This window comes from Sinocyclocheilus grahami, unplaced genomic scaffold (assembly GCF_001515645.1).
Source record: "Sinocyclocheilus grahami isolate Dianchi unplaced genomic scaffold, SAMN03320097.WGS_v1.1 scaffold909.1, whole genome shotgun sequence".
Lineage (NCBI taxonomy): Eukaryota > Metazoa > Chordata > Actinopteri > Cypriniformes > Cyprinidae > Sinocyclocheilus > Sinocyclocheilus grahami.
The window spans coordinates 149,412-175,923 of record NW_015506088.1 but is presented as its reverse complement, the minus strand read 5'-3'; the positions used below and the strand labels follow the sequence as shown (position 1 = coordinate 175,923).

Below are 26,512 nucleotides of genomic sequence, written 5' to 3'. Positions count from 1 at the left end.
TGAAATGTTCCTAACGTTTAGTGCTGCAACTGAACAAGATGTGCGACAAAGCTATATGGCTGTACTAAGTTATTTAATATTTCAGAATGTAGGTTATACTTTAAATGAATGACCATCACTATATTGAGTTAACAGTAAGATGCTTCCACTATGTTAATAATAATTTGGTATGGTAAAAGAAAATGGCTAAGAAATGCAGAATGCAAAACACAAAGTGCCAGTGCTGTACTTCATATATTAGTATATCAAAGGGATAGTTGACCCAAAAATTAAAATGTTGTCATCATTTACTCACCTAAGTTGTACAAAAGTTTCTTTCTTCTACTGAACACAAAACAAGATATTTTGAAGAATATTGGTAACCAAAGAGTATACAGAAGCCATTGACTTCCATACACCTCCCCCCCCCCCTCATATCATGTCAAGTCAATGGCAATCTGTTTGGTTACCAACATTCTTCTAAATATATTTTTTTCTTGTGCTCAACAGAAGAAAGAAACTTGGGGGCGAGTAAATGATGACAGAATTTCCATTTTTGAAAATCTCTTTCTCTTCAGTCTCTTTAATATAATGCCAATACTATATAGTACTGTTTAATATACTACATTTTCCTTCTACATACCCTACCAAGGGTTGCAATTTATTTTACAATACGTGCAATTACGTGTACTTACAGTGTACTTACCTAAGAAAGTACTGTGTAATATAAGGTAGCTATGGGTTAAGGTTACATTTAGGGGTAAGTTCAGGGTTAGTACCCAGTTATTGTAATTAATATAATAAGTACATAGTTTGTACACGTGGAACAGGACTGTAATATAAAGTGCTATCCAACCAAAATTACAGAAGCTAGGGAAAGACATTTAAGAACATTGTGCATTTAATGATCATTTAAATTTTGAATTGCAATGTGTAATATTTATACAGTATGATGATTTATCATTCAGTATATCATTAGGGGAAATATTTTGGGACATTTCCTTGTAAAGGAACCATCTTGCCCAACTATTGGGTAATCTGGTTTCAGTTGTCATCGGATTTATTTTATTTTATTTTTTTTATTTTTTGTTAACATAATCAAGTTTTACAATTTTAATATTACATTAAACTTTAAAGTTTCATTAAAAATTATTTTATTTAAAATTAGATTCATCTTATCAATCTCACTGACTGAAAATACGCAAATCTCTAACCTGAAAACTGATCTGTCGAATAAATATCATAATGTTGTCACAAATGTCAAAATTCAGCAGAGCATACCCTAGGGGTCATCTTGCCTCATTATACCTTATATATTATACTGCAGAATATGGCTTGCTAAATGTGTATGTATCTAAATAATAACAGATGACACTTATTGGCAGTGGGAAAGAAGAGCAGCAAAGACAATGAGACAGAGAAAGACAAATGGAGGGGAAGAGGGACATAAAGAGATGAAATGGAGAGAGAAAGTATGATCGACACTGTGTCAGAACAAAAGTTCTTGATGGACAGTTATGGATGGAGCTGGAGGCTAATCCACCACTGAGCCCACGCTGCAGCCTCACAGCAGGAGAAGGCATATTGAAGAACTACCTGCCAGCCTTCCCCACAGAGACCCACAGCTACACGGAGTCAATGCTGAGAACATGCTCCAGAGGAAGCAGTCTGAAGCCAAAGGGAAACCGAGAATGTCACAGTACAAGCAAATGAGACCAGCTTGTTTTTATGTCAGAGGCAGTGCTATGTTTGAAACATCCGGATGACTCTTACATCCAGTCTTCATTAAGAGGAATGAGTCGGATTTATGCAACATTTTTGCAATATTATGCAACACCCTCTAAATGAGATTTGTGGATAGACAAAAAGGTTTTGTGCTAAAGGGGTCATATGATGCAATTTCAAATTTTCTTTTCTCTTTGGAGTGTTACAAGCTGTTCGTGCATAGATAAGATCCCTAAAGAGATATTCTCAATAAAAGTTAAGACTTGTCCACGCCCTCCTAAAACGCCTTATTTAAACACGCCCCCACATGTCTATGTCACTGTGTGGGAAGATTTGCAGAACACCGCCCAAATGTTCACGCAAAGAAAGAAGGCGTAACTTTTATTCTCTCTGTAGTATTGTTGTTGCCGCCGTCATGTCGTGGAGACGCTGTGTGTTTCGTTGTGAAAGCGAAACTACATTGTTTGGCCTTCCAAAAGAGGACGATATCCACTTCGTCATGCCTGGATCCGTGCTGGTTGCTGAGGAAATACATCAACTTCGTGCTGTGGATCGCCGGATCGGCTTTCACCGTGGACGAAGCAGAGTCCAGCCCGGGGTCATCACATGTGGTTGCCACATGATGCCACTCCTTCGTCGAATCCGCCCGGCCATTCCTCACTCAAGCCCGCCGTGTGACGCTGTGTGTTTTTTTGTGAAAACGAAACTACTTTGTTTGGCCTTCCAAAAGAGGACACAACTTGAAATCAGTGGTTAAGTTGTATTTACAACACTGTTCCAGAACAGTTCAACCCAAATATTCAGATGCGCGCAACGCATTTTATGGAGGACTGTTTCCTGAACCTGCAGAGTAGCCTACAATGCGTCTGTGCACAAAGGCTGTTTCTATAAAGTGGGGCAGTTCCAACTTTGCAAGGACTGTCTGGTGCTTCTGACTCACAGCCTGTAAGTACGCGTTTTTTGTTGTTTTTATATTTAAAGAATTTGCCACTGACTATTCAAACGCAAGTTTTGAGCAGTGTACAGTAGCGCTTGTTTGTCGTTTCTCCGATCACAAATGCAGACATGGTTTTATGTTTACGCTGGGCGATATGCAACGCATCGCCATGCGTAAAAAGACAGTATAAGTCATTATAATCAGTAATTATGTCCCCACTGGATGCAACAAATGCCTCGTTTGTAATGGGTTTTATTGGTTTTGTCTCGTCGTGCCGGGACACGGCATCACAGTATGGTAAGGGGCATTTCCGTCACACGCTTGAGGTATTCAGCCAATCACAACGCACTAGATAACTGGCCAATCACCATACACCTCGCTTTTCAGAACGATGAGCTTTGTAAAAATCGATGCGTTTCAGAAAGGCGGGGCATAGAGGAGCAACAATAATGTACATTATGTGGAAAATAATGTGTTTTTGAACCTTAAACCATATAAACAAATTGCATTACACCAAATACACAACATAATGTCATATGACCCCTTTAAGTTAGATTACATTCGATTATTAAACTAGTTTCAATTTGGCTGAAAATTTTATGTAATTATTAAAAAAAAAAACTAAATTAACACAAAAAAATTAATTCGAACAATCAATCATGCTCCATTCCATACGTAATTTCTGTAATACAGGATTTTCCGTCCATTAGATCTATTCTGGTTTGAACTATGACATTAATGTTTTTGCGAGTTCACAGACAAAACAGCCCAGCTGCTATACAGCCATCACACCTGCACCAAACCACATTTACAGAAAGCAGTAAGTACAGAATGACTAAAAGGCTGTTCACACAGAACACATTTTCATGTTCAAAAACAGTTAAGAGTGCACTGGAATGGAACAGAAATCAAGAGGCTTTAAGACGTTTTTTAAAAGTTGGATTATTTTTGACAATGGCAGAGGTCACTTCTCACCACAGTTTGGAAATTTTTATATTAAGTGGAAGAAAAGGGGGAAGAGAGAAACCACTGTGTCTGATCCAGTGAGTATTATTTCACTTTAATGGTGTTAACTAGAGCCGGACCGATATATCGTTTAGCCGATATTATATTATTGGCCGATATGAGCCTGTCGCCAATATATCGGTATCGGCTAATATGCCACCGATATGAAATTTTTTTTTATACAGAACATATAACGCAGATAAAATGCTTGAAATTATGTCATTACTTAGTTTGTCCAGCACACCGTGCTCCATTGTTTGCTACTGGCGACCTGGATGAAATGCTTTAAAGCTCAAGTCTATGGAAAACCATTGAAATTTTGAACGGCCATATCTCCGTAAAGGCGCGGCGAATTCGCACCAAATTTGGTGGAGATCCGCCGGCACGTTCACGAGATAGTGACACCAGCCAACACTTTCACTTCAGTAAGGAGGTCTGTTGTTCAGGCAGCAGCATTCAAGCGTTGGCTTATTCGACTGTATGTGCCCTGCGAAGTGGACTTCACATGATATTTTGCCATGATTCCAGTTCCAAGGGAATGTACACGTTACATTTAAAGGGCATTAAAGTGCGCGAGACGTGAATTTATATTTATTTACAGAGGTATATTATGCCACACTTCTCTAGTAAGTTTCGTCTGTGTGTGAAGACAGTAGAGCAAATCCGTGAATGAATGTTCCAATGTGAAATAAACTTCAATGGAATAAAGTTGAATGGAACTGAATTGAATTAAAGTTGAATAAACTTCAACTTTACTGTTCAGTGCACTGATGTCAGGCTCATTTTGGATAATACATTTTATTGTTAAATTGTTAAATGCCCTGCCTCCATCATTACATATCTTTGTCAGGTCATTATAAGTGTTTGATCACCACATTTGAGTGATCATTGCAAAAAATACTGTATTCTATATATAGTACCAGTCAAATGTTTGGACACATGAATGGGAAAGTTTCCAAACTTTTGACTGATACTGTACTATAATATACACAAAGAATACCGGCCGATATACTGATATCGGCCTTTTTTACTCCCTAATATCGGTATCGGCCCCAAAAAACCCATATCGGTCGTGCTCTAGTGTTAACAGCATCAAAGTTTCTCACAAATGTCCACTCATATTCATAACTACATGCACCAAAATGCAGATGTACAGTATACAAATAAATACTGCTTAAATGTTTGGGGTCAGTGATACTTTTATTCTGCAAGGAGAGTAAAGACCTTTATAATGTTACAAAATATTTCTGTTTTAAATAAGGCCTGTTCTTTTGAACTTTCTATTTATCAAAAAATCCTGAAAAAAGATGTAACACGGTTTCCACAAAACTATTAATCAGCACGACTGTTTGCAACCTTTATAATAATAGTAATAATAATAATAATGTTTCTTGAGCACCAAATCAGCATATTAGAATGACTTCTGAAGGATCATCTGACACTCAAGACTGGAGTAATATCTGCTGAAAATTCAGCTTTACCACAGGGATATATTACTTTAATAGTAATATAATATTAATTAATAGTTTTCACAATATTACTGTTTTATTGTATTTTTGATCAAATAAGTGCAGCCTTGGTGAGAATAAGAGACTTTTACCGACCCCAAACTTTTGAACAGTAATATTTCATCTGTAAGCTCGCAATACATTATACAGATAATTTGTATCTGTAAAGCCAATCCATCTGAATTTGTTCTCTGCATTGAAAATATATGTACATGTTCTTTTGCATTTTTAATAACTTTTGAGGCTATTTCGCTACGTTGACCCACAAATCGGTTAACACTCACAGCAAGGATGGATGGCATTTGTATCCAAGACTATCTGTGTCAGGCTGCAACTCAACCAGTCCATAAATCTAGAAACTCTCACATAATAAATGCTTTCTGCACAGAAACATGTCAAAAGGTGTCAGTCATTGATTGAGAGCCTGTTAGTCTGTCAGCATTCATGGAGGAAGCCATGTACAGTGCATGCACAACACTGCAACAATATACACACATATATCATACATTACTTGTGAATTATTGTGATGTTTTTATCAGCTGTTTGAACTCTCATTCTGATGGCACCCATTCATTGCAGAGGATCTATTGATGAGAAAGTGATGTAATGCTAAATTTCTCCAAATCTGTTCTGATATATTAATAAATATTTATACAATTTAAAATACTTACATTTTAAACAAACTGATCCTTTGATGGCAAGGCTGAATTTTCATAAATTATTACTTTAGGCTTCAGTGTCACGTGATCGTTCAGAATTTTTTTTTTTTTTTAAATAAGAATAGAAAGTTCAAAAGGACAGCGTTTATTTGAAATATAATTATTTTGTAACTTTACTTTAAAAAAAATTATTTATCAGTTTTCTATCATGAGCAATATCATTAACATTGTGAAAACAGTTTTCTTGTTTCCCTTTAAAAATGGGATTCAATTAAAGTGCAGGTCATATGGTATTTTAAAGTGTCCCAATATTGTGTTAGAGTCCCCTACAATAGGTTTAAATGCATCAGAAAACATTGTAATTTTCTCAGAATATACATTTAATATTAGAATAATTTTTCAATGATTTTGAAAGGATTTGTTTGAAGCAGTTCTGAGCTTAAGGTCTGTAAACTCCTCCCTTCCATAAGCCTACTCTGCTCTGATTGGTCAGCTGGCCAAGTCTGTTGTGATTGGTCTCTCCGTATACAATGCATGTCGGAAACGAAACACTCATTACCATAATGCATTTTTTGCCCTGGAGGGTTACTTGTAAACAAATATGCTATAAGCTTACAAAAACAGCATTGATATTACCTTATAAATTCGAGCCCGAGGATGATACCGATGCAGTCGCTCAACCGGAAACTCCATCGCAAGCACAACTTGATCAGGACACGGTGGTAAGTTTAAGCTTTGTATGTGGTACTTTACGTGATGTGACAGCAGTTTTATTGCATTCATTATTATTATTATTTACTAATTTGAGGAGCACGTGTGGGAACTGTGTTAGAATGCCCAGTGAGGCTGAAAACACAGTGTCTTCTCGACATGATGAAAACACACTAACTAGCGGAAGTGTTTGTCAGAGTGTTCGTATTTCGCGGGCAGGCGGGGATTATGCAAATGTGTTACCTTGTGACGTATATAGGTAACAGGCAGAAGATTCGAAAATATGACGACTCGTTAAGGCGGTTCAGAGTCGACTCTTTCTTTTGAGAGACAATATCTTTATTTATCATGCAATTTTTGATTAACAACTTTGCAGACTGTTTACATTGAAGGATAGCTATGATAGCTAATAAATATACAGTATATTTCTGAAAACCCATATGACCTGCTCTTTAAACCTTTATGACAGCTCTAATTTCAAAAGTAATATAAAAACTATTTTTAAAATAGTTTTCAATAAAGTGCCCTTTATTGCCAACTACCAGCTGTGTTTAAATTGTGGTCTTAACTTGATTTTCAATTCAAGACTAACCTGAGGCAAATTGAAAGCTCAGGCTACACCTCATTAGTTGTGTTTATCAAACACTTCTTCATGCTAACATTAATCTGATGTAAACACGCTCATTAAGGCCTTACTCATTCCACGGCATAAGTCATTTAGGACTTTAAGAAACTTTCTGGACCTAAAATTAGAGCTAATTGGTCGACAAAGGACTAAATTTGTTATTTATTCGAAGAGTATTTCTTCATACTGAAATATTGAGTCATCAAAGCCCCAGTTATCATCACTCCTGTCAGTTGTGAGATATGACTTAACATGCACCTCTGTGTGCTTCCATCATTCAATTCCCATAAGGAAAGTCTAACAGCTCATCTCTCTCAGTCAAGCCCTGGCCCTGATAAACTGAACTAGGAAAACAATCTACCATAGCAATGACCGAGGAGCCAGTAGGTGTTTTGTCCTTGATTGTGTTTCCAATGCAAGTGCAACCATACTCAGGGGATATACATGTCTTGAAACATAAATAATGAGACGATTAGCTATAGGGCCTGACGCTACTAGCCTGATATCTCTCTCTCCTTTTCCTTCTGTCGATCTCTCTCTCACTCTCACCCACCTGGTCTCATTCACTTATATAGGGTGAATTAGTGTATTCTGGGACAACCAATCTCTGTTGTATACATTTCTGGTCTATGTTAGCTTTAGCATATTAAGTAACACTTTACTAACACTTTATGTTTTTATATGTAATGCATTAAAAAAAGTATTTTAGCCCTCTGGGTGTTTTTTTGGGGCCTGGAGATGTTTTGACATGCCCTGGTGTTTGTATTTATTTAAGCTATATAACATATTAATGGCTAAAGTCTGATTGCACTATATTCAGCACAAACTCTGCTTTAATAATATGTGAGCAGCATGTACGTATATGTTTGCATTTTTCATGAATTATGTCCCGTAAAGCACCTTATAATGAATTGTGTGATTTCATGAATACTTTATAACCAGTTACAATACATTATAATACGTATCTATGCATTGTTACACTTTTAGAAAGTATAATGCAGTATAAAACACCAATTTCAGATGTAACAAGAAATCTGCTAATATTGTAGTGCATTTTAACTTTGATTTCAATTATTTATGAAAAGATATAACGCATTAGAATGTACATTAGAAATAAAATGTTACCTCATATTCTAGTTGGGTTGTTGTTTGATAAAGTCATATTTGTTGGTATGAAGGTCACAAATGCAAACAACGCCCAAGATTGCTATAATTCACCCAGTGTTGAAGTTTCTAGCTAATCTGACTGCTTTTGGAACAATTTCCCTTGGTGATGCAAAAATAAACAAAATTTGAAATTAACTTCTTGTTCAAATAATGTTTGTATAAAAGCAATATCACACTTGCAATTGTGCTGTTGGATTTAAATTAAATTCTCCTTGACAACATAGAACTGGTGAGGTTAAATATAGTAAGAACAAAATAAATCCAACAGTAAAGAAGAGGTGCACGATGCAACCATTTCATTCCACGAATGAAAAAAAAAATAACCTGTCAAATGTGCCATATCGAAAGCCCTTCAAGTGTTTAATTTGAAATTCCACACCAGTGAACATCACAGTTTTTGCTCCGGTTTGATTTCCAGGACAACACTAAGATATTCGTTTGATAAGAGCAGTTGAAAGAATTTCTACAGAACCCAGCTGTCAGTAATGTCCTGTACACAGTACACACACGACTGCATTAAGTTAAATATCGCTCTAAAAGTAGAGCCAATAATTGAGCAATCAATGATCTGAGGCTTTTATGGAAAATCTTCATACATTATTGTCGTTAGGCTAAACATTTTCTGTCTAAATTTATTTGAATGTTGAAGAGGCCGGAGGCTAATAGACCTCTAATGCTTCAGACATTAATAACACTTATGACTGAACATTTTTTTTTAGAATGTATAATAATTCAATTATATTTATTCCTCTTAAACCCTTTCAGAAGCTTTCTTAATTGGAAATCTTGATTTATTCAACATCGTCCTCATTCAAAGTTTTTCCTTTTGCTGGAAAAGCAGAGGTCTGTGTATGTGCTATGGTTATGTATGTTTTTAATTACGGATTTTACAATTTTACTTTAAGATTAATTACATTAATCTTGAAAAATGTTAGCCTTACATTTATGGGTTTTACCATATTCCTTAAGTCCCATAATTATCAAAAAATATCTTCTTTTGTTTACAGTTTTACATATACAGGTTTGTATACTGAAGTAATGACTTACTAATTAATTAAAAGGTAATATAACTGTAGCACCTTCATCAACATGATCACATAAAAGAAGACATTTAAAGCCATACAGCTCAACTCTCCTGTTCTGCATACATAATTCAATATATTTAAATATCATGTGGCCATTTAGCATCTGAAAACAACAGCAAATATTTAAACACAACCAAACATGGGAAGCAGCAAAATATATCTGCGGTATGACTATAATTTATTTAAATGTTCCTAATACTTTAAATTCCAGTAAAGGATTGAAAGTACACATGTCCTGTCTAATTCGGATGTAAAAAGCATCACAGACTCTGTCGACTTTCAGTCTCATTCCAGAGTGCAGGAAAACTTCAGTAAGACACTGTTTGTGTCGGAGAATTACTGCTTATCCTCATTGTTGCTCACACAGCTCTGGCTAAGCCGACAATTGCTGTCACCTTGTGCTCATGGAGCTTCGCTATTAGCATCACCGGGAGGAACAAGTAAGCACGTATCTGCTCCGGCAACCTTTTCCACTGCCATCAGCTTGTCCGCCTCACTCACCCATCCTCCCGTGCAGCACCCTCCCATCATACACTTGTCAGGCAGCATATGTCTGGTGTTTTATGAGATCCCTTTCATGCATCTGACAGGAAGGATAGACACTACTGACTCTTTACTGTACCCTTGGGCTTTGTTCAACCTATGGTGGAAGGAAAATGGGGAGAAGGAGAATATAACATCTGACACAAATTTACCTTCAATCTGTCACCGCACACCTACCTATGTTACCATGAGCAAGTTCGTAACAATCTAGGTGTGTTTTCGCCAACGCAAACAAACTGCAGATGCTGATGTTGTACAATTTTGAGGCAAGAATTTTTTGGGGGGGATTTATTATCCAGACAGATTTTACAACCAAGCAGGTGAGACAGCGGCTCAAATTTTGCTGATTTTTTTTTTTACAGCGACTGTGTAATGAACACAGGTTTGAGTTCTCAATTATATAAAAGCAGCACTAGACTGTGTTGGAAAAAAACAAGTTTTCGAAGTTACACAAGCATTACTGGTGTACATTTTACAAGAGTATGTTTCAATCTTTCTACTTCAACATTTCACATTTAATTCAATGTGTTACCATTTCTTTGTAATTATTTGTGAAATTTTCTAGCAATTCCTGAGTGAAACTTACTTCTACAGCAAATTTTTCTCAGTGTACAAACCAATACAACATTGCATTTCAAAGTAGTCTATAAAAAGACCAAAGAAGAGATGGTAGAATGCCTGACATATGTACACACATACAGGCTTATAAAACTGTTCCAATGCCACACATCATTTCATTATATTTCCTCAAATGTCTCATACAAGGCAAAGAGTGTTAAGAGAGGCCAGGAAGCAAAATTGATTCTCTCTCAACTCAGATCTGTGGCAGATGCAAACATGTGCCTCTCTGTACTGCCAGTGTGAGAGCAATGTACTTAAAAGTCATTCAGGCACAAGGGATGATAGGAGCCCTGCCTAGCATGCAAAGTAAAATCAGGAACCTAGACATGCACATGCCAGCGCACACAGATACACATGCGCACGCGAGCTGCTGGTTTCCACCAGCAGGGGGAGATCTGACATTGAGAAAGCACAACTGTACTTTTGTTGACTCCTATAGTCTGTCTCTACCAAAAAATAAAGCCAGTGGAGCATTCACAGACACACACTTATGTTGAGGAGAGAACGTCTGACTAACCCCAATGTTGCCATCTCCATCTGCGCCTGGCAGCATGGTCCAACGGCCCTGCCAAATGAGCGTGTCATTCAGGTTCAGTTCAGCCAACTCCTTTCTCACTTTTTTCTCCTCCCCTTTTGGGCTGTTTATCACTTCATCTAATCCTCAGCTCTAACTCAGCACAACTTTCCTCAACAGCTCACCTCACATCAGTTGCAACTAATAATCCGGCATTAAAACTTTCGAACTATGCTTTCAATTTGAAAACAGCTGTTAAGTTTCTTAAAGGGGTCATATGATACGATTTAAATTTTTCCTTTCTCTTTGGAGTGTTACAAGCTCTTGGTGCATAAAGAAGATCTGTAAAGTTGCAAAGACTAAAGTCTCAAATCCAAAGAGATATTCTTTATAAAAGTTAAGAGTCAACCACGCCTACCTAAAATGGCTCGTTCTAACACGCCCCCACATGTCTACGTCACGATGTGGGAAGATTTGCATAACGCCGCCCAAATGTTCACGCAAAGAAAGAAGACGAAACTTTTATTCTCGCTGTAGTATTGTTGTTGCCACCGCCGCCATGTCGTGAAGGCGCTGTGTGTTTCGTTGTGAAAGCGAAACTACTTTGTTTGGCCTTCCAAAAGTGGACACAACTAGAAATCAGTGGTTAAGTTGTATTTACAACACTGTTCCAGAACAGTTCAACCCAAATATTCCGATGTGTGCAGCGCATTTTATGGAGGACTGTTTCCTGATCCTGGAAGAGTAGACTACAATGCCGGCTGTTCTGACTCACAGACTGTAAGTAAGTTTTTTTATATTTAAAAAATTTGCCACTGACGATTCAAACGCGAGTTTTGAGCAGTGTAGAGTAGCGTTTGTAGTTTGTCATTTCTCCGATCACAAATGCAGACATGGTTTTAAGTTTACGTGGCGCGATGCGATGCAACATGCAAAAAGGCAGTATAAGTCATTATAATCCATAATTATGTCCCCACTGGATGCAACAAATGCCTTGTTTATAATGGGATTTAATGTTTTTGTCTCGTCGCTCTGGCCGGACAGGGCATCACAATATGGTAAGGGGCGTAACATTTCCGTCACACGCTTGAGGTATTCGGCCAATCACAACGCACTGGATAGCTGCCCATTCAGAGCACACCTCGCTTTTCAGACCCGATGAGCTTTGTAAAAATCGACGCGTTACAGAAAGGCATAGAGGAGAAACAATAATGTACAGTATGTGGAAAATAATGTGTTTTTGGAACCTTAAACCGCATAAACACATTTCATTACATCAAATACACACAAAATAATGTTCTTTTTAGCAACATCATATGACCCCTTTAACCAAAACTCTTAAAGTAACTCCTCAATATTCACCCAGCATATCAGTAACATTATAGCATATTAAAAATGTGTTTAACATTCATCAGTAACATTCTAGCATATTTGAATATTTAATTACTACCGTCAACATGGTTCATATCGTCTGTACGTCTGTATACTGTATACAAGTACAATATTATATATGTATATTTATTATACAATATAAATTATATAAATATTATACTTTCTCTCTCGCTGATATATATATATATGCATGTATAGATATAGATATATAGACAATGCACACAAAAAATATATATGTTTGTGTGTATATATATATATATATATATATATATATATGTGCGTGTGTACATTATCTCATTTAGTTGCATAGCAAAAATACCCAAAAATTTCCAGTGCAGTCCAGTCATGTGGCAATTTGCATATTGAAGTTTCTTTTCTATTATATTCTAATCAAACACCAGCAAACAAAATGAGCCAGCCTCCATTAAAGTTTCTTGTTAATTCCGTTATATGGTAATATGTGTACAAATAAATGAAAAGCACCATCTAATTCTGCATATCATGAAAAATCCCAACATATTTTACACGCAACTGGCAATAAATAACAGAGGTAATTATCCAACTCACCTGTAAATCTTATATTTGGTTGTGAAGCCCTGTTGATAACGCTCCACAAATTCTGCAAATTCCTGTGAGTGATGAAAAGGCCCTTTATCTGAAAGGAGCCACCCAAATGGACCAGCGGCATCATGGGAGGCTGCCACAGGGGATAAAACCCAGCAGTGAAGGCTTAGTGCAACACACACCCATAGACTCATCAGATACGCCAGTCTAAAATCAGTACACTGGCAGCTCATGCTTCACCCTGCGACTCGACATTCTCTCCAAACTTTCCTTGCCTTCTGAAACAACAAAGACAATGCAGTGAATTTAAGTGTGTATAACTGTGTATAACAGCTCCTTTTTTCTAGCACAGCTGTAAAGTCCAAGGTTTTCAATCTGGGGTTCCTAAAGACTAGGGGGTCTGTGAAGACAATATATAAGACATAGGTTGAATTCTTATGACATTTCTATACATTAAAAAAGTTTTAACTTTCCGACTATTTTTTAAACATGATATTATGTAATAATAATAATTATTGCTCTTAATGAAAGTTATTATAACATGTTACCGGAAGAAGAAAAATAGCATCTTTTAGATAGATGTCTCTGAGTTTGTTTGGCTGGGGGTCCCAGTCTCCCAGAGACTTTACAAATTGAAAACCCCTGATACTAAGTATAAAAATCGACTTAAGCTATTCAAATATATTTCCATAGGCATAATATACATATGTATTGTCATTTTTCAGCCATTTTCCATCCATACTGTGTTTCAGAAACATTCTTCTCAACAATACAGTTGTCACATGCATTTCTCTAATGCAAATAAAAGGATTATGCTTGTGATTATAATACATTTTTCAATTATTATTTTAATTATTGTATTATATTTATACTTGCAGTTTAATTTAGTTCTATTTATTATAGTTATAACAAGTTTACCTTCTCCAGGTGTCCGATGTCTCAACCACTGAAGTCAACAACCTCTAGAGTGTTACAGTTAAACGCAAAGGATTGTGAAAGCAAAGCATAGGTAGATTGTTGAGGGTGACCTTCGAAAATTTTGCTCAGTTCAACTTGTTTTAAACACCATCGCAAAGCGAGAAGAGCCCTGGATGCCCAGCATCCAACTCTCTGCTTCCGCTATCGAGTAGGCTATATTTCCAACGTCTTGAGCCGTACAATCCGGGTGAAGAGAAGAAGAAGAAACTATCGCGAGGAGAAGCGGTCGCTCTGTCTTCACTCTTCTCTCTCCAGGTAGAGACAGCTCTATTATGAATTGGAAGTTACGGTGAAGCAATCCCATAACCATTAACGACTGACGCGATTAAAGTCTACTGTTTCCCCTCGGTCGACATATTAACTTAACCCGGTGTCCAAAAAGCACTAAGCACTATAACTGTAGACTCCAGAGGTACACTCTGTACAACTGCGGCGCACGTCGAATGCTCAAACCCGACGCTTCCCATTACACACCATGAAAATATCCAATTTATTTCAGAGACAAGCCTCCTCCACTCCTCATTGGCTGCGAGCGGGAGAGAGGGGCGGGGTTTCGGTGCTGAGAGAATGTACTTTGTCAGGGTCACAATGAGTTTGAACATTAGGCTATGTGCTTGTTATGAAAATAATATTATACTTATTTATGAATGGGATCTTTATGATACAAAAGAATAGCCTGCTCGAGCTGAAGGATTGAAATTACATACAGTCAAGTCGTTATCAGGCTCACAACATTGGCAGTGGCAATCTTAATAGGTTTGAATTGAGATGTATTGGGTTTACTGTTACATTACTGTTATTCAGTACCTTCTGAGCTCATAAATACATACATATTTAATATATAATTTTTTTTTAAATATAATTTAAATGGGTTGTAATGAAAAAATACAGGATGCTAGGCATGATGGAAAACATGAGCATTGCTTATGAGTTTTCATGTTACACAAAGTTGTGCTTCAACCAAAGTATAAATACATTTTATTATGAAATTAAACTTTTATTACATAACTCATGTAATAAACTCATAAGCAATGCATGATTTCCATAAGATGTGTGGGTTTCATCTTTTATATGAAAGTGAAAAAGTGAAAGTGAAAGTGAAGTGACATGTGGCCAAGTATGGTGACCCATACTTGGAATTAGTGCTCTGCATTTACCCATCCAAAGTGCACACACACAGCAGTGAACACACACAAACCGTGAACACACACCCGGAGCAGTGGGCAGCCATTTATGCTGCGGCGCCCGGGGAGCAGTTGGGGGTTCGGTGCCTTGCTCAAGGGCACCTCAGTCGTGGTATTGAAGGTGGAAGAGAGCGCTGTACATTCACTCCCCCCACCTACAATCCCTGCCGGTACGAGACTCGAACCCACAGCCTTTGGGTTATGAGTCCGACTCTCTAACCATTAGGCCACGACTTCCCCAAGAACATATTGACATATATGAACATATATGAACATATTAGCACATGTATGTGTACTGCAAATGTACTGCAAAACAGGAATCCTGACTCTTTTGGATTATTATGCACAAATCAACATTTCTAACATATACAATTGCACTTTATGACCCCCCATCACAAACCTCGATCAGACAGATGAATAAGTATGTTGTATATTATCTCAAACAGTGTCCATGATTATGTTTTTAATAAGACATTTGCGATTTAAAAAGTTATCAAAGGAGTGCTGTGGACTGACCACGCGGACAACTGTTTTAAACACAAGAATGAGCAGAAACAGTCAGACATTGGCTTCCAATTGATTCGCAGTGATCGACCGTGAGAGGAAATGAGCAATCTTGGGAGGAAAGGAAGGGAAAGAAATCAAAGACAAAATCAAATCAAGTCCTCATAGAGTGAGAGAAATATCAGCACCGTTTTTTGCAGAGATGTTTTCAGATGAGGCGGATAGTGAAAAGACAGGACCAATGGCAGTGGATAGTGCAGAAAACAGCTGTTTGACAAAGCTGAGACAGCACTCTTTAAAGCTAGTCGACTGCTGTAGGTGGAGTTGAGATCTAGATTGTGCTAGTGTGCGAGATCACAAAGCGGGGACATTTATCAATGCATGGACAGGAAGTCATTACAACAGGTAAATATTCCTTGTTGGAGTCAATGATGTGTTGTCTTGGTGAAGAGTAATCAAGAAAGCAAAGAAAGAGAAAACTCAAGCTATTCTTGAAATGCCAAGACCTACAGATAAGCAAGGAGTGCTACGGGTCATGGGAATGCTTAATTTTATCGGAAAGTTTATTCCAAATCTCTCCTCTAAGACAGTATGCATCAGATAATTGCTACAGCACGCTAGTGAGTTTAAATTGACTTCCAAACATGAAAAAGAGTGGACAGACCTGAAGGCAACTTTAACCACAGAGCCAGTGTTGGCTTTCGTCGATTCTGCAAAGTCATTGAAAATATCTACGGATGCTTCGAAAGATGGATTAGGTGCAGCATTGTTACGAGCTGATGGTGATGAATGGAGACCAGTGGCATATGCATCTAGAACCATGACAGATGCTGAGCGGAGGTATGCGCAAATAGAGAAAGAATATTTAGGTCTAGTATTTGGATGTGAGAAATTCCATAATTATGTTTATGGCTTGTCTACTTTTGTAGTTGAAACAGATCACAAGCCGTTGATCGCTATAATCAAGCAAAACCTAAATGATATGTCTCCTCGCATTCAGCGTCTGATGATGAAATTGCAGCAGTATGATTTTGAATTGATCTATACACCAGGCAAATATTTGGTGTTAGCAGATGCTTTATCTCGTGCACCTGTACGAAGCACACCGAGCCAGTTAAGCTCTACAGAAGAGGATGTGACTTTACATGTGAACATGATAGCAGAGGCTTTACCTGTGTCAGAATGTAAATTAAAACAGCTGATGAAACCGCAAAGGACGTTGCATTGCAAGCGGTAATTCATAAAATGAGACATGGTTGGCCAAGTGGTTTGAGTTCACCATATTTTCACATTCGATCTGAGCTGTCCATGGTGAATGGTCTCTTGCTTAGAAAAAACAGAATTGTCATTCTATGCGTCCAGAAATACTGAAGAGGTTACATGAAGGACATCTGGGGATGGAAAAATGCAAAAGAAGAGCAAGAGAAGCAGTGTACTGGCCAGGAATAAATGCTGGTATTGAGAAAGTAGTGAGTACACTCTTAAAAATAAAGGTGCTTCAAAAGGTTCTTCAAGCGATGCCATAGAAGAACCATTTTTGGTTCCACAAAGAACCATTCAGTCAAAGGTTCTTTAAAGAACCATCTCTTTCTTACCTTTTTATAATCTGAAGAACCGCCTTTCGCCACAAAGAACCTTTTGTGAAACAGAAAGGTTCTTTATGGAACCATTTAGACAAAAAGGTTCTTCTATGGCATCGTGAAGCACCTTTATTTTTAAGAGTGTACCCCACTCCATCGCCCAAACCATATTTTTTTCAGCTGTTTGGAAGCTCATTCTGATGGCACCCATTCACGTTTGTCCCCATCTGCCTTTGAGAGTCCAACCAGCTGATAAAAACATCACAATAATCCACAAGTAATCAACACGACTACATCAGTTAACACCTTGTGAAGTAAAAAGCTGCTTGTTTCCAAGAAATAAATCCATCATTAAGGTGTTTTAACTTTAATCCGTGGCTTCCAGCTAAAATAACAAATTTTACAACTTGGCAATGCAAAACTATAAACATTTAAATGACCTTTCAGATTGACAGATTTACAGTTCAAATAATACATTTATTTAAACAATAAAATAAATGTAACCAAAAAAAATCTCTTTTATAAAATTATGATTATTATTTTATTTTTAATTTTTTTAAGAAAACAAGGCATGAGTCGAAATATCTCTTGTGGTAATCAACATAATACCACAAACGCTGTCGATACCAAGTGTTGCACCAAGTGCTCATCTAGCATGCAGCTTATTGCTATTCAAAGGCAGTCTGTAACAATTGGCTGTCATCAAGATTTTGATTTATTAAAAGAGGACAGAACTACTAATTAATCTGAGGAGAGGCAAATTATCTGTCATTTATCCATCCATTATGTCAGTTTTGTTTTTGAAGAAGTAATTCCAAATGTTTACAACGGCCTCAGGGCAGTATGTACTCTTGAAGTTCTGTTAACTCACCCTTAATCGAATAGTTGATCTCACTCACTTCCTGAGATATCGGAGTAATTGAATGGCATTTAGGATAGCAGTGGGGATTCGCTTCACTCAAGGGGAATAGCCAAGGCAGAGTCAACAAGGAAGTGTTCAAATGACTTACTGAAACAGGGCCAAGGTCTTGCTGCTCCCTATGAAACTGTTTATTTATGTAGCACTTGCTTCAGTTTCTTTCAAAGTTGTTTGAGATATTTGGTATTTTCTATAACAGGTATTCCTGAATTAAACAATTGGCTTGGTAAACATTATCAGTTCAATCACAGTAATTTAACTTGGAGTAGTGTTGGTGGCAACATCAAGGACAGAAGTCAAGGCTGCTGATTTAAATTAAGCTTTTATCTAATGTGCCCATCACCTTGGGCAAAAGGAGAAGTCTTATAGGACATACTTCATTCACTGAACGATGGCACAGTAAATTAACCAAATCCCACTGCTGAAGTGTCAGGTAATGATTTCCCTAATTACTCTTTAATTCAATTTCAGAATATATTGACACCCTTCGATGGCTTTTGCATCTCTTTTTCCCCCTCTCTCTCTCTCTCTCTCTCTTTCACGCGCACACACACACACACACACACACACACATGCACACACACACACACACACCAACAAACATACAAATCCCATTCTTTCTCTGGAGAGACACTAGACTCCTTTCATGCATGACTTGTGACTGTTATCTTTATTTCTTTTATGGTTCATGACCCCTTGCCAGCCTTTTGCTGCTGTGCAACAATATCTTTATTGCAAACATTTTTTTTAAAATTGTCACGTTGACACTAGAAAGAAGAGGAATCTTTCTTCACTGTGCACTTTGTATTCTGGTATATATATGTGTGTGCAAGCGTATGTGGTCATCAGGGTTGGGCAAAATTCAGTTTATTAGGAATTGGCTTCCTTTTACTGGGATAGAAATTCAAACCCCACAGGAAGTTGAATTGGAATTTGAATTAGAATGAGAGGAAGAGAAAATTAGTGAATTGCAATTCAACATAGTCACACAAAAAATTCATTTAATTTCCATTTCATTAGTTAGTATGATTTGATTAAATTAATTATAACTAATTATGCCTGTTTATTCTGTAATATGCAGAATACTGTATTTCTCAACTAATTAGGCACATTTCTATAAATGAGAAATAAAAGTACTCTCCTTGTTTCTAGTTTTCTGTTTGCAACACAGCACCAAATTTTCTACCATATAGCTTTCATATAACTTTCGAAACTTAGAAATTTGCATCTCTTGAGTATGTATTACTTGTTATACTATTATTTGTTATATAGCTCTAGAATAACCCAAAACAAGCATTTTCTGTAAGGGTGCTTTGAAACTACTGTATATGTGTCAGGGTTCTGGATTGTCTGTCATGTTTTGCCCCAGTTTCTGTTCCTGTTTGTCCTTATTTGGCCATGTTCGTCATGTTCCTGTCCTTGTCTAGTCTGATTGTCATATGTGATCCACCTGTGTTTCTCCAATTATCCCTTGTATTTAAGTTGATGCCTTTGCGTTCTGTGTTTGTCGGGTCTACTGTTTATGTACGTGTGTTTGCGCCAGCGCCTATTGTGTGGATTTCCCCTGTGTTCCGTGGATTAAAGACTGTTTATGTTTACTCGTGCCTCCTGGGTGCTTCCTAAACAGCGTATTGTGACAATATGTATTGTGAAATCATCATATATTGATTGTTTTTATTTATTGTAATGTCATTTTTTTTAAAGGTAATATACAGGTAAAATATTAAATAATTTAAATTCAAATCCATGTCATGTCAATGTTTTACTATTAAAATGAGAATTTCCATAGGGTATATTATATATGCACACATAGATAATATAAATTCACATCATAAGTTTCAGTTATACAGCTTAGGTGTTAAGAATGCAATATCTGTCTTTGTGCATGTATGATTTAATTGTATCCAACTTGATTATTATTTCAATAAAGATTTGTATAAATGTGTATAAAAACACCTTTATAGCAGTTACAGGAATTTCTCTGAATTTCATCCCACACTAGTTGTTCTTTTTTAATGAGTAAATGTGAATTATAATGCACTCTGTCTGCTACCTCAATTCAAATTCAGGAACTGAAAGGCATTCTCAGTTTAGTTCTTCATGGCACACAATGCTGATGATATACCTTCCCCTGATTAGGAACAAATGTCCCTGCAAGGAACACCACACAAAGAAGTTGTGCCCATTAGCATGGAAGCGAGACAGAGAGAGAGAAGTCATTGTTAAGATAGCATGCAATATGTTTTCTTCACCTAAACTATTGTGGGGGAAATTAGCATAATGCTGGCCTGGCGAGGATTTTTCTAAAAAAAGGGGGAAGGCGCTGCAGCGAGAAAGGAACAGAGGAACAGATCAGGACTTAGAGCTGGAACAGGTGCAAATGCACAGCACAAAGAAGGCAAACAGAGGAGTCAGTGTTCAGCTCTGTCAGAGGAGTGAAATATTTAAGGGATTTGGAAACAGTGAGCGTTCTTAGGCCCCCCCAGCCATCACTGTAGACTGCTGTGCTTGGCCAGAAAAAAGAGCTACTGAGGGAATGGGAAGGTCTGTGTGATTCTGTGTCCCTCCTAGACCCAAGCGTCCCTAAAACCAACACAGATGATTGAACTTTTATGCTTTTGCAAGTAAGCTGTTATCTTTCATGCAGGGTCAGATGAAATGACAAATTCTTTAAGACAGGTTCATGTAAAATGCATTTTCTTTACATCGCTCCTTTACACATTGTGTGGCTTTGCTTCTCACAGTCCACCTTGTATGGCCTTCAAGTATGGACCACTAAAAAAGCTTTACCCCTAAAGATATAAATAGTAATTTAGAAGAAGCTAGTCATATCAGTTGCCTAATACAAACTTTCTTTCATTTTACATGGAATTTGATTTTCAATACTTGAGAAAGCTATCCATTTGCATTCATCTCAATTGCAGTACTCCCTTAAAGTACACACACACACACACACACACACACACACACACACACGCAAATTGAGCAGGTTTTACTTTGAAACATATTTCACTCAGAAATTGCTAGTAAGTTAAAAAGAAACAGCAAGTAGCGCATCTAATTAACATTTTTGAAGTACTAAGACTTATACTCAAAAACTGTGTTGTATTTGCAGCTTTGAAAAAACATTTTTTACAGTGCATGGCACAATTGTTTTAGAAGGAACTGTGTTTTAATTTATTTTTCTTTTCTTTTCTTCTCTTTTCTTTTATCCACAGTGCATGTAATAGCATCAACCAGCAGGTGTTAGGGCCATGCTAATCAGTCATCCATTGCTAGTTTTCTGATTAACATATTTTTTTCACTCATTGATCATGTTTCATACCTGATGAGATTACATTTATAAATGAATTTATAAGGCTCAAAGAAAAGTGCTTTTTTCACATTAGGTCTTTTAAAAATCACACAGAACAACTCAATGAAGCGCTTGAATTAATGCATTACCTGCGTTCAAGAAATTAAGTGACATTAAACAATAATTATAAAATGGCAGCACTGCTATTTTAAAATGCATATTTTTCATTCATTCCTGAAGTCTTGCTGTCATTTATATATAGCAAATAAAACTCAATACATCTGTCACACAAATAGTGATTAAAACAAATTTAACAGAAATAAATAAAGGGATGAGTTCATTCTGATCTTATTGTTAGATCATTATGATTAATAACTTCATCACATTTCTCTTCTCACACACTGCAGCATTGTTTAGAGCACAGACACCCTTATAGTCTCCTTCAGCTCTGTGAATTGTGTTTCAAGCTGATTTGTGTGGTGAAATGGTCTCATGTGCTTACCAGCCACTGCTTTCTCAGATTGGCTTGGGCTGGATTAAATGTTGAGAATTTAATGTTCCAATTTGGAAGATGCTGTACTCAGTAATATTGAGAGAGTATGTTCTTCTCTCTCTAAACATGTCTGAATTTTTTTTATCTTTCTGTGGACGCATTTCAAGTGGAGATTCAGGGTCTAGGCAGCTACAGTACATTTCAAAAGGGCTCTATAGATTATGAAAACATTCAGTATGAATAACATTTCTGCCAAATACCAAGCACATGATTTCGTGTAGTATACTTTTTTCACAATTGTTGATCCAAATAAATATATTTTCATCGCTGGCAAACAAGAGGATGCAGTTTATGTAAGTTTTCAATAGACTGTAGGTAAATATTCATCTTTACTTTATTATAGCGTTTTTTTTAGTATTTTGTGTTTGTATCACGTTATAGTTTTACCACAGCTAATGATTCAGAGTGTGCATGAACTGTCTAAATTATTCAGAATGAATTGCGAACTGATTTAGACCATTTTACTAACTGGTTTGACAGATTCTTTGAACAGAAAATACTAGAGTGAATCATTCACCAGTAGGGCTTGATAGTTAGTCTAAACAGCCACTATGGGCCGAGAAAATGAATGGTCCATGCAGCAGTCTTAAAATGAGTAGTGCTGTTTAGAGACATTTCGGAAGAAGCTGTATGTAGACTATATATAAGTTATGCTCGTATATAGTCCATTATTGCACAAAAAAATATTAGGCTACTTGGTGAACTATTATTATTATAATTTTTTATCAATAAATTTTTTTTTTAAGTTTCTGCTATTTAAAATTCTCTATAGCACCTACAGCCTATACAGTCCTTAGGTTTGTTGTCAAGCTGCATGCTAGTGTTAAATGACTGATGAGATACAGTGCCTGAGGTTGCTGTTGTTTAGAAGGCGAGGCTCATTGAGTTCCTTCAAAAATTTCTGCTTTTAACTGTGAAAAGTCAAAATTGCTCTCTTATTTTTTGCTTTGTCTTTGACGGTGTAGACTGTGCTGTCCTGCTGCTGACAAGAGTACAAGCACATGACATCTCAAGTACTGCTTTTGTTCTTCAGACACAGTTGTACATTTTACTTTTGGACAATATGAATGGGCAATGGGAGAAGGATTAATGCACTGGTCTGCAGAAAAGTTTCCACTACTTGAGTACAGTTTGTGGTATGATAATAAATATTTCAGAATTTTTTTTCAGAAGTACAAAATATTTCAGAAATGTTTTCGAAATAATAGCTGGACCCACATGGAATCCACAGCCACAGAAAATATGGCAGATTTCCACAGAATCTGAACTTCTGCCATTCATAAGACTCTACCCTCGCTGCATATGTGTTCATTTATTAAATATTTTGGAACGTTTCAGCTCCATTTAACAAATTTTACTATGTTTAAATTCAGTAAATCATCATTCCCTCTGGGCCTGTTAATAGCCCTCTCTTGAATTCAAATGCAAACATTATGTACAAATACAAACACAGCTTGTTCTTATGCTTTGCTCTTTTGTTATGGCCTAGGCCTGTATATTCTGTATTAGAATGAAAATAAATTTTGGGTGCGCTCTATTGGAGAGTCATTGGGCCTGTTATAGTTATTTACTTAGACATGTGGTGTGAAAATGATGTGTATGCTATGCACAGCCTTTCAAATCTGCTGCCCTGCTACCCAAATCTGATCTCCCCCCTCTCTTTCTCTCTCACATCCACATTTCCTCCTTCTTTTGGCTGTAGGTTTCTTGGAGAAGCCGGTGAACGGGATGCAGCTCTTGGCTGCAGTTATCTTTGCAGAGCAGGTTGCGTTCTTGATGTGAGTTTCTGTGATGAAGTACTCCTGAAGAGGATGTTCATCTGTTCTCTTCATTATTAGTTATGTCAGACAGTCGTTTAGACATAATTTGCCATGCTTGGCATTTCCTTATCTAGTTTTTAACATTCAAGTTGGTGGAGGCCTATTGTCACAGAATGCCAAAGGGACATTGCAGGGAAATGAGCAGTTTGAAGAGTATAAGAACATTAGTTGAGTAACCAAATTAAGTCTTTGGTGAAGAACAGATCGACTGTATATATTATCAAAATTACTATTGGTACACATGGGATATTTTTAAAACAGAAGCATGCATTCAACAACAGCTCATATAGAAAATAGGCTCAGGCTCCAATGCACAATATCACTGTTTACTCTTTCTGTCTCATTAAATCAGTTTTACTCACACTGTGATGTTTAAAGCCATCACATGATACTTAATCTAATGGTGTTTGAATGTAAAAACAGACCACAAAATCACAGCTATTAAAAGTATTAATTAAATCCAGTTTAATTGCTTCTAACTCTTAATTTTTTTTTTAAATCATTGCAAACTTGATCAGAAAACTCTCTACAAATAATATAATAAGATTATACATAAATATATGAATATATACATATAAGAGTGAACAAATAAATAAACATGTTAATAAATAATGTATGCGTTTTAAATTATAATCAAAAACACTACCATCATTCTACCATGGTGCAGCAATGCTATGAAATGTTGCTGAATCAATACGTTATCGTATACCATGGTATTAATATAGTACTTAAGTAAAGAGTATGCCATTGATTTGCTTGTGTATAATCAAAAAATTTGTCTTTACCATAATACTGTCAGAAAAAAAAAGAAAAAGGTAATTCCATGGTAATTTGTTAGGATGTTTAAAACCAACGTGTCATAAATTGATAATTTCTTCAGTCCATTGTGTGTTGAAGTACTGGAATTACAGTAGTTGTTTCGTCAATTCTAAATAAAGACAGGACACCAGACTTTGTCATCTGTTCCACCAGGCCACCAGGTCTTTCTTTGGATGCTTTGGAGACAGGAGGAACAATATTGAATATCTCTGTTATTATGTCGCAGCCTGGTGGTATTATATTGGGACAGATTTCCAATGATGACTTTGTTGTTTTTTTCCACAGTGGAAAGGTAATAAACTACTGTTGTTATTGTACTGTTATGACCTCTGTCCTCTCACAATACCTCTACCATTTTATTATCTATATATATCAACTGAAATAAAATGTCAAACTTGTGGCAAACATCTGAATTTGCTGCTCAGAACTTTTACTGACAGAACCATCAGCAGTTTTCTACAGATGACCAGAAGGAAATGTGTTTTTCACAGTCAGTGGGGTCAGGAATGGCATACAAAATATATTTTACATCAGTAAAGATTTTCAGTATTTAGCAATTCACAATAGCAGCTCTTCATACTAACTAGTACATGAATTGAATGAGAGACTTCATTCCATCAATTAACATCTTATGAAGTAAAAAGCTGCATGTTTGTAAGAAACAAATCCATCAATAAGGCATTTAACTTTAAACTGTCACTTCTGGCTTCTGTCCATAAGCCATAATAACACTTCCTCAGGAGAAAAGGTCCATCCCCTGTTCTCCTCTGATGTCAAAAATAAAAATACTAACTAAAATATTTGTTTAGCACTGTTTTGGACTGATTGATCTGTGCATATTTCTTCTTCTTCTTGCTTTACGGCGGATCACAGACTTATACGTGCATTACCGCCACCTATCTCTCAAATGGACCATTGACACTCTATCTACAATCTCAATTAGGAGTGTCAATGGTCCGCCGTAAAGCAAGAAGAAGAAGAAGACGCCTCACGCGCCTGCTGTTGAGAACGCGCTCAGGAGGACGCGCCACCATCGTTTTGTGTCTTTACACATCAATGTATCGTCATTAGCCGCAGGGTTTAATTTGGTTTTGTTTGTGTATGTTTTTTTTTACTCTTAAAGACGTGATTCCTATTCACCTCCATTATAAGACTGACAGACTGCAACGGTTTGTGTTAAAAATCTTTGTTTGTGTTCTACTGAAGAAACAAAGTCACCTACATCTTGGATGCCCTGGGGGTAAGCAGATAAACATCAAATTTTCATTTTTGGGTGAACTATCCCTTTTGTCACGAATCCGGTCCATGAACTTTCCTTTTCATTGACTCTCGCACCACACAAACTGTTGCATAGCACCCCGGACTACATTTCCCATCATGCATTGCACTGATTGCACTCAGCACGAATTGCACACACCTGTTTACACTGATTGCACCCAGCTGTTTCATATCACTCCCTCACTATTTAACACTCACTCTGATCCCTTCTCTCGGCCGAGTATTGTTTCAGCGTTTATCACTCTCCTAGAGATAGCTACCTTACGGAGCCCTAGTCATTGACCTTAGCCCTAGTCATTAGCCTTAGCCCTAGTCATTAGCCTTAGCCCTAGTCATTTGCCTTAGTCATTTGCCTTAGCCTTAGCCTTAGCCTTCTCGGTTTCTGATCTTCGCCTGGTTCCCTGGATTCACCCCTTTTGTCTTGCCCCTTTTGATTCTGTCTGCCGATCGTCGACCTGCGCTAGCCCTAGGACTATTCTTGTGTTTTGCCCACCATATACCTGTTTGCCCTCATCTGACCCATGCCTGCTGTATGACCACGTCTCTG

At 37.0% G+C, this 26,512-nt stretch overlaps 1 protein-coding gene and 1 long non-coding RNA gene across 3 annotated transcripts in view; both read right to left on the bottom strand.

Annotated features, from left to right (window-relative positions):
• The window catches only part of LOC107564080 (BMP/retinoic acid-inducible neural-specific protein 3-like), a 38,608-nt gene extending 24,158 nt beyond the window's left edge, over positions 1-14,450 (bottom strand). Inside the window, exons 1-2 of one of the 2 annotated variants that reach the window (XM_016249075.1) lie at positions 13,954-14,450; positions 13,039-13,313 (exon numbers count right to left, since the gene is read on the bottom strand). In XM_016249075.1, the coding sequence (XP_016104561.1) occupies positions 13,039-13,268 (230 nt within the window). In that variant the 5' untranslated portion in view covers positions 13,269-13,313; positions 13,954-14,450. Of the gene's footprint in view, positions 1-9,902; positions 10,013-13,038; positions 13,314-13,953 lie in introns of those variants that run through there. The other variant, XM_016249076.1, reaches the window with a different exon arrangement.
• A 6,068-nt stretch (positions 14,451-20,518) lies between these two features.
• Positions 20,519-21,721, bottom strand: LOC107564090 (uncharacterized). The gene is made up of 3 exons (XR_001606186.1): positions 21,645-21,721; positions 20,906-20,992; positions 20,519-20,783 (listed from the first exon to the last, which is right to left on the bottom strand). It is a non-coding gene; the product is annotated as an uncharacterized lncRNA (long non-coding RNA).
• Between the last annotated feature and the right edge of the window lie 4,791 nt (positions 21,722-26,512).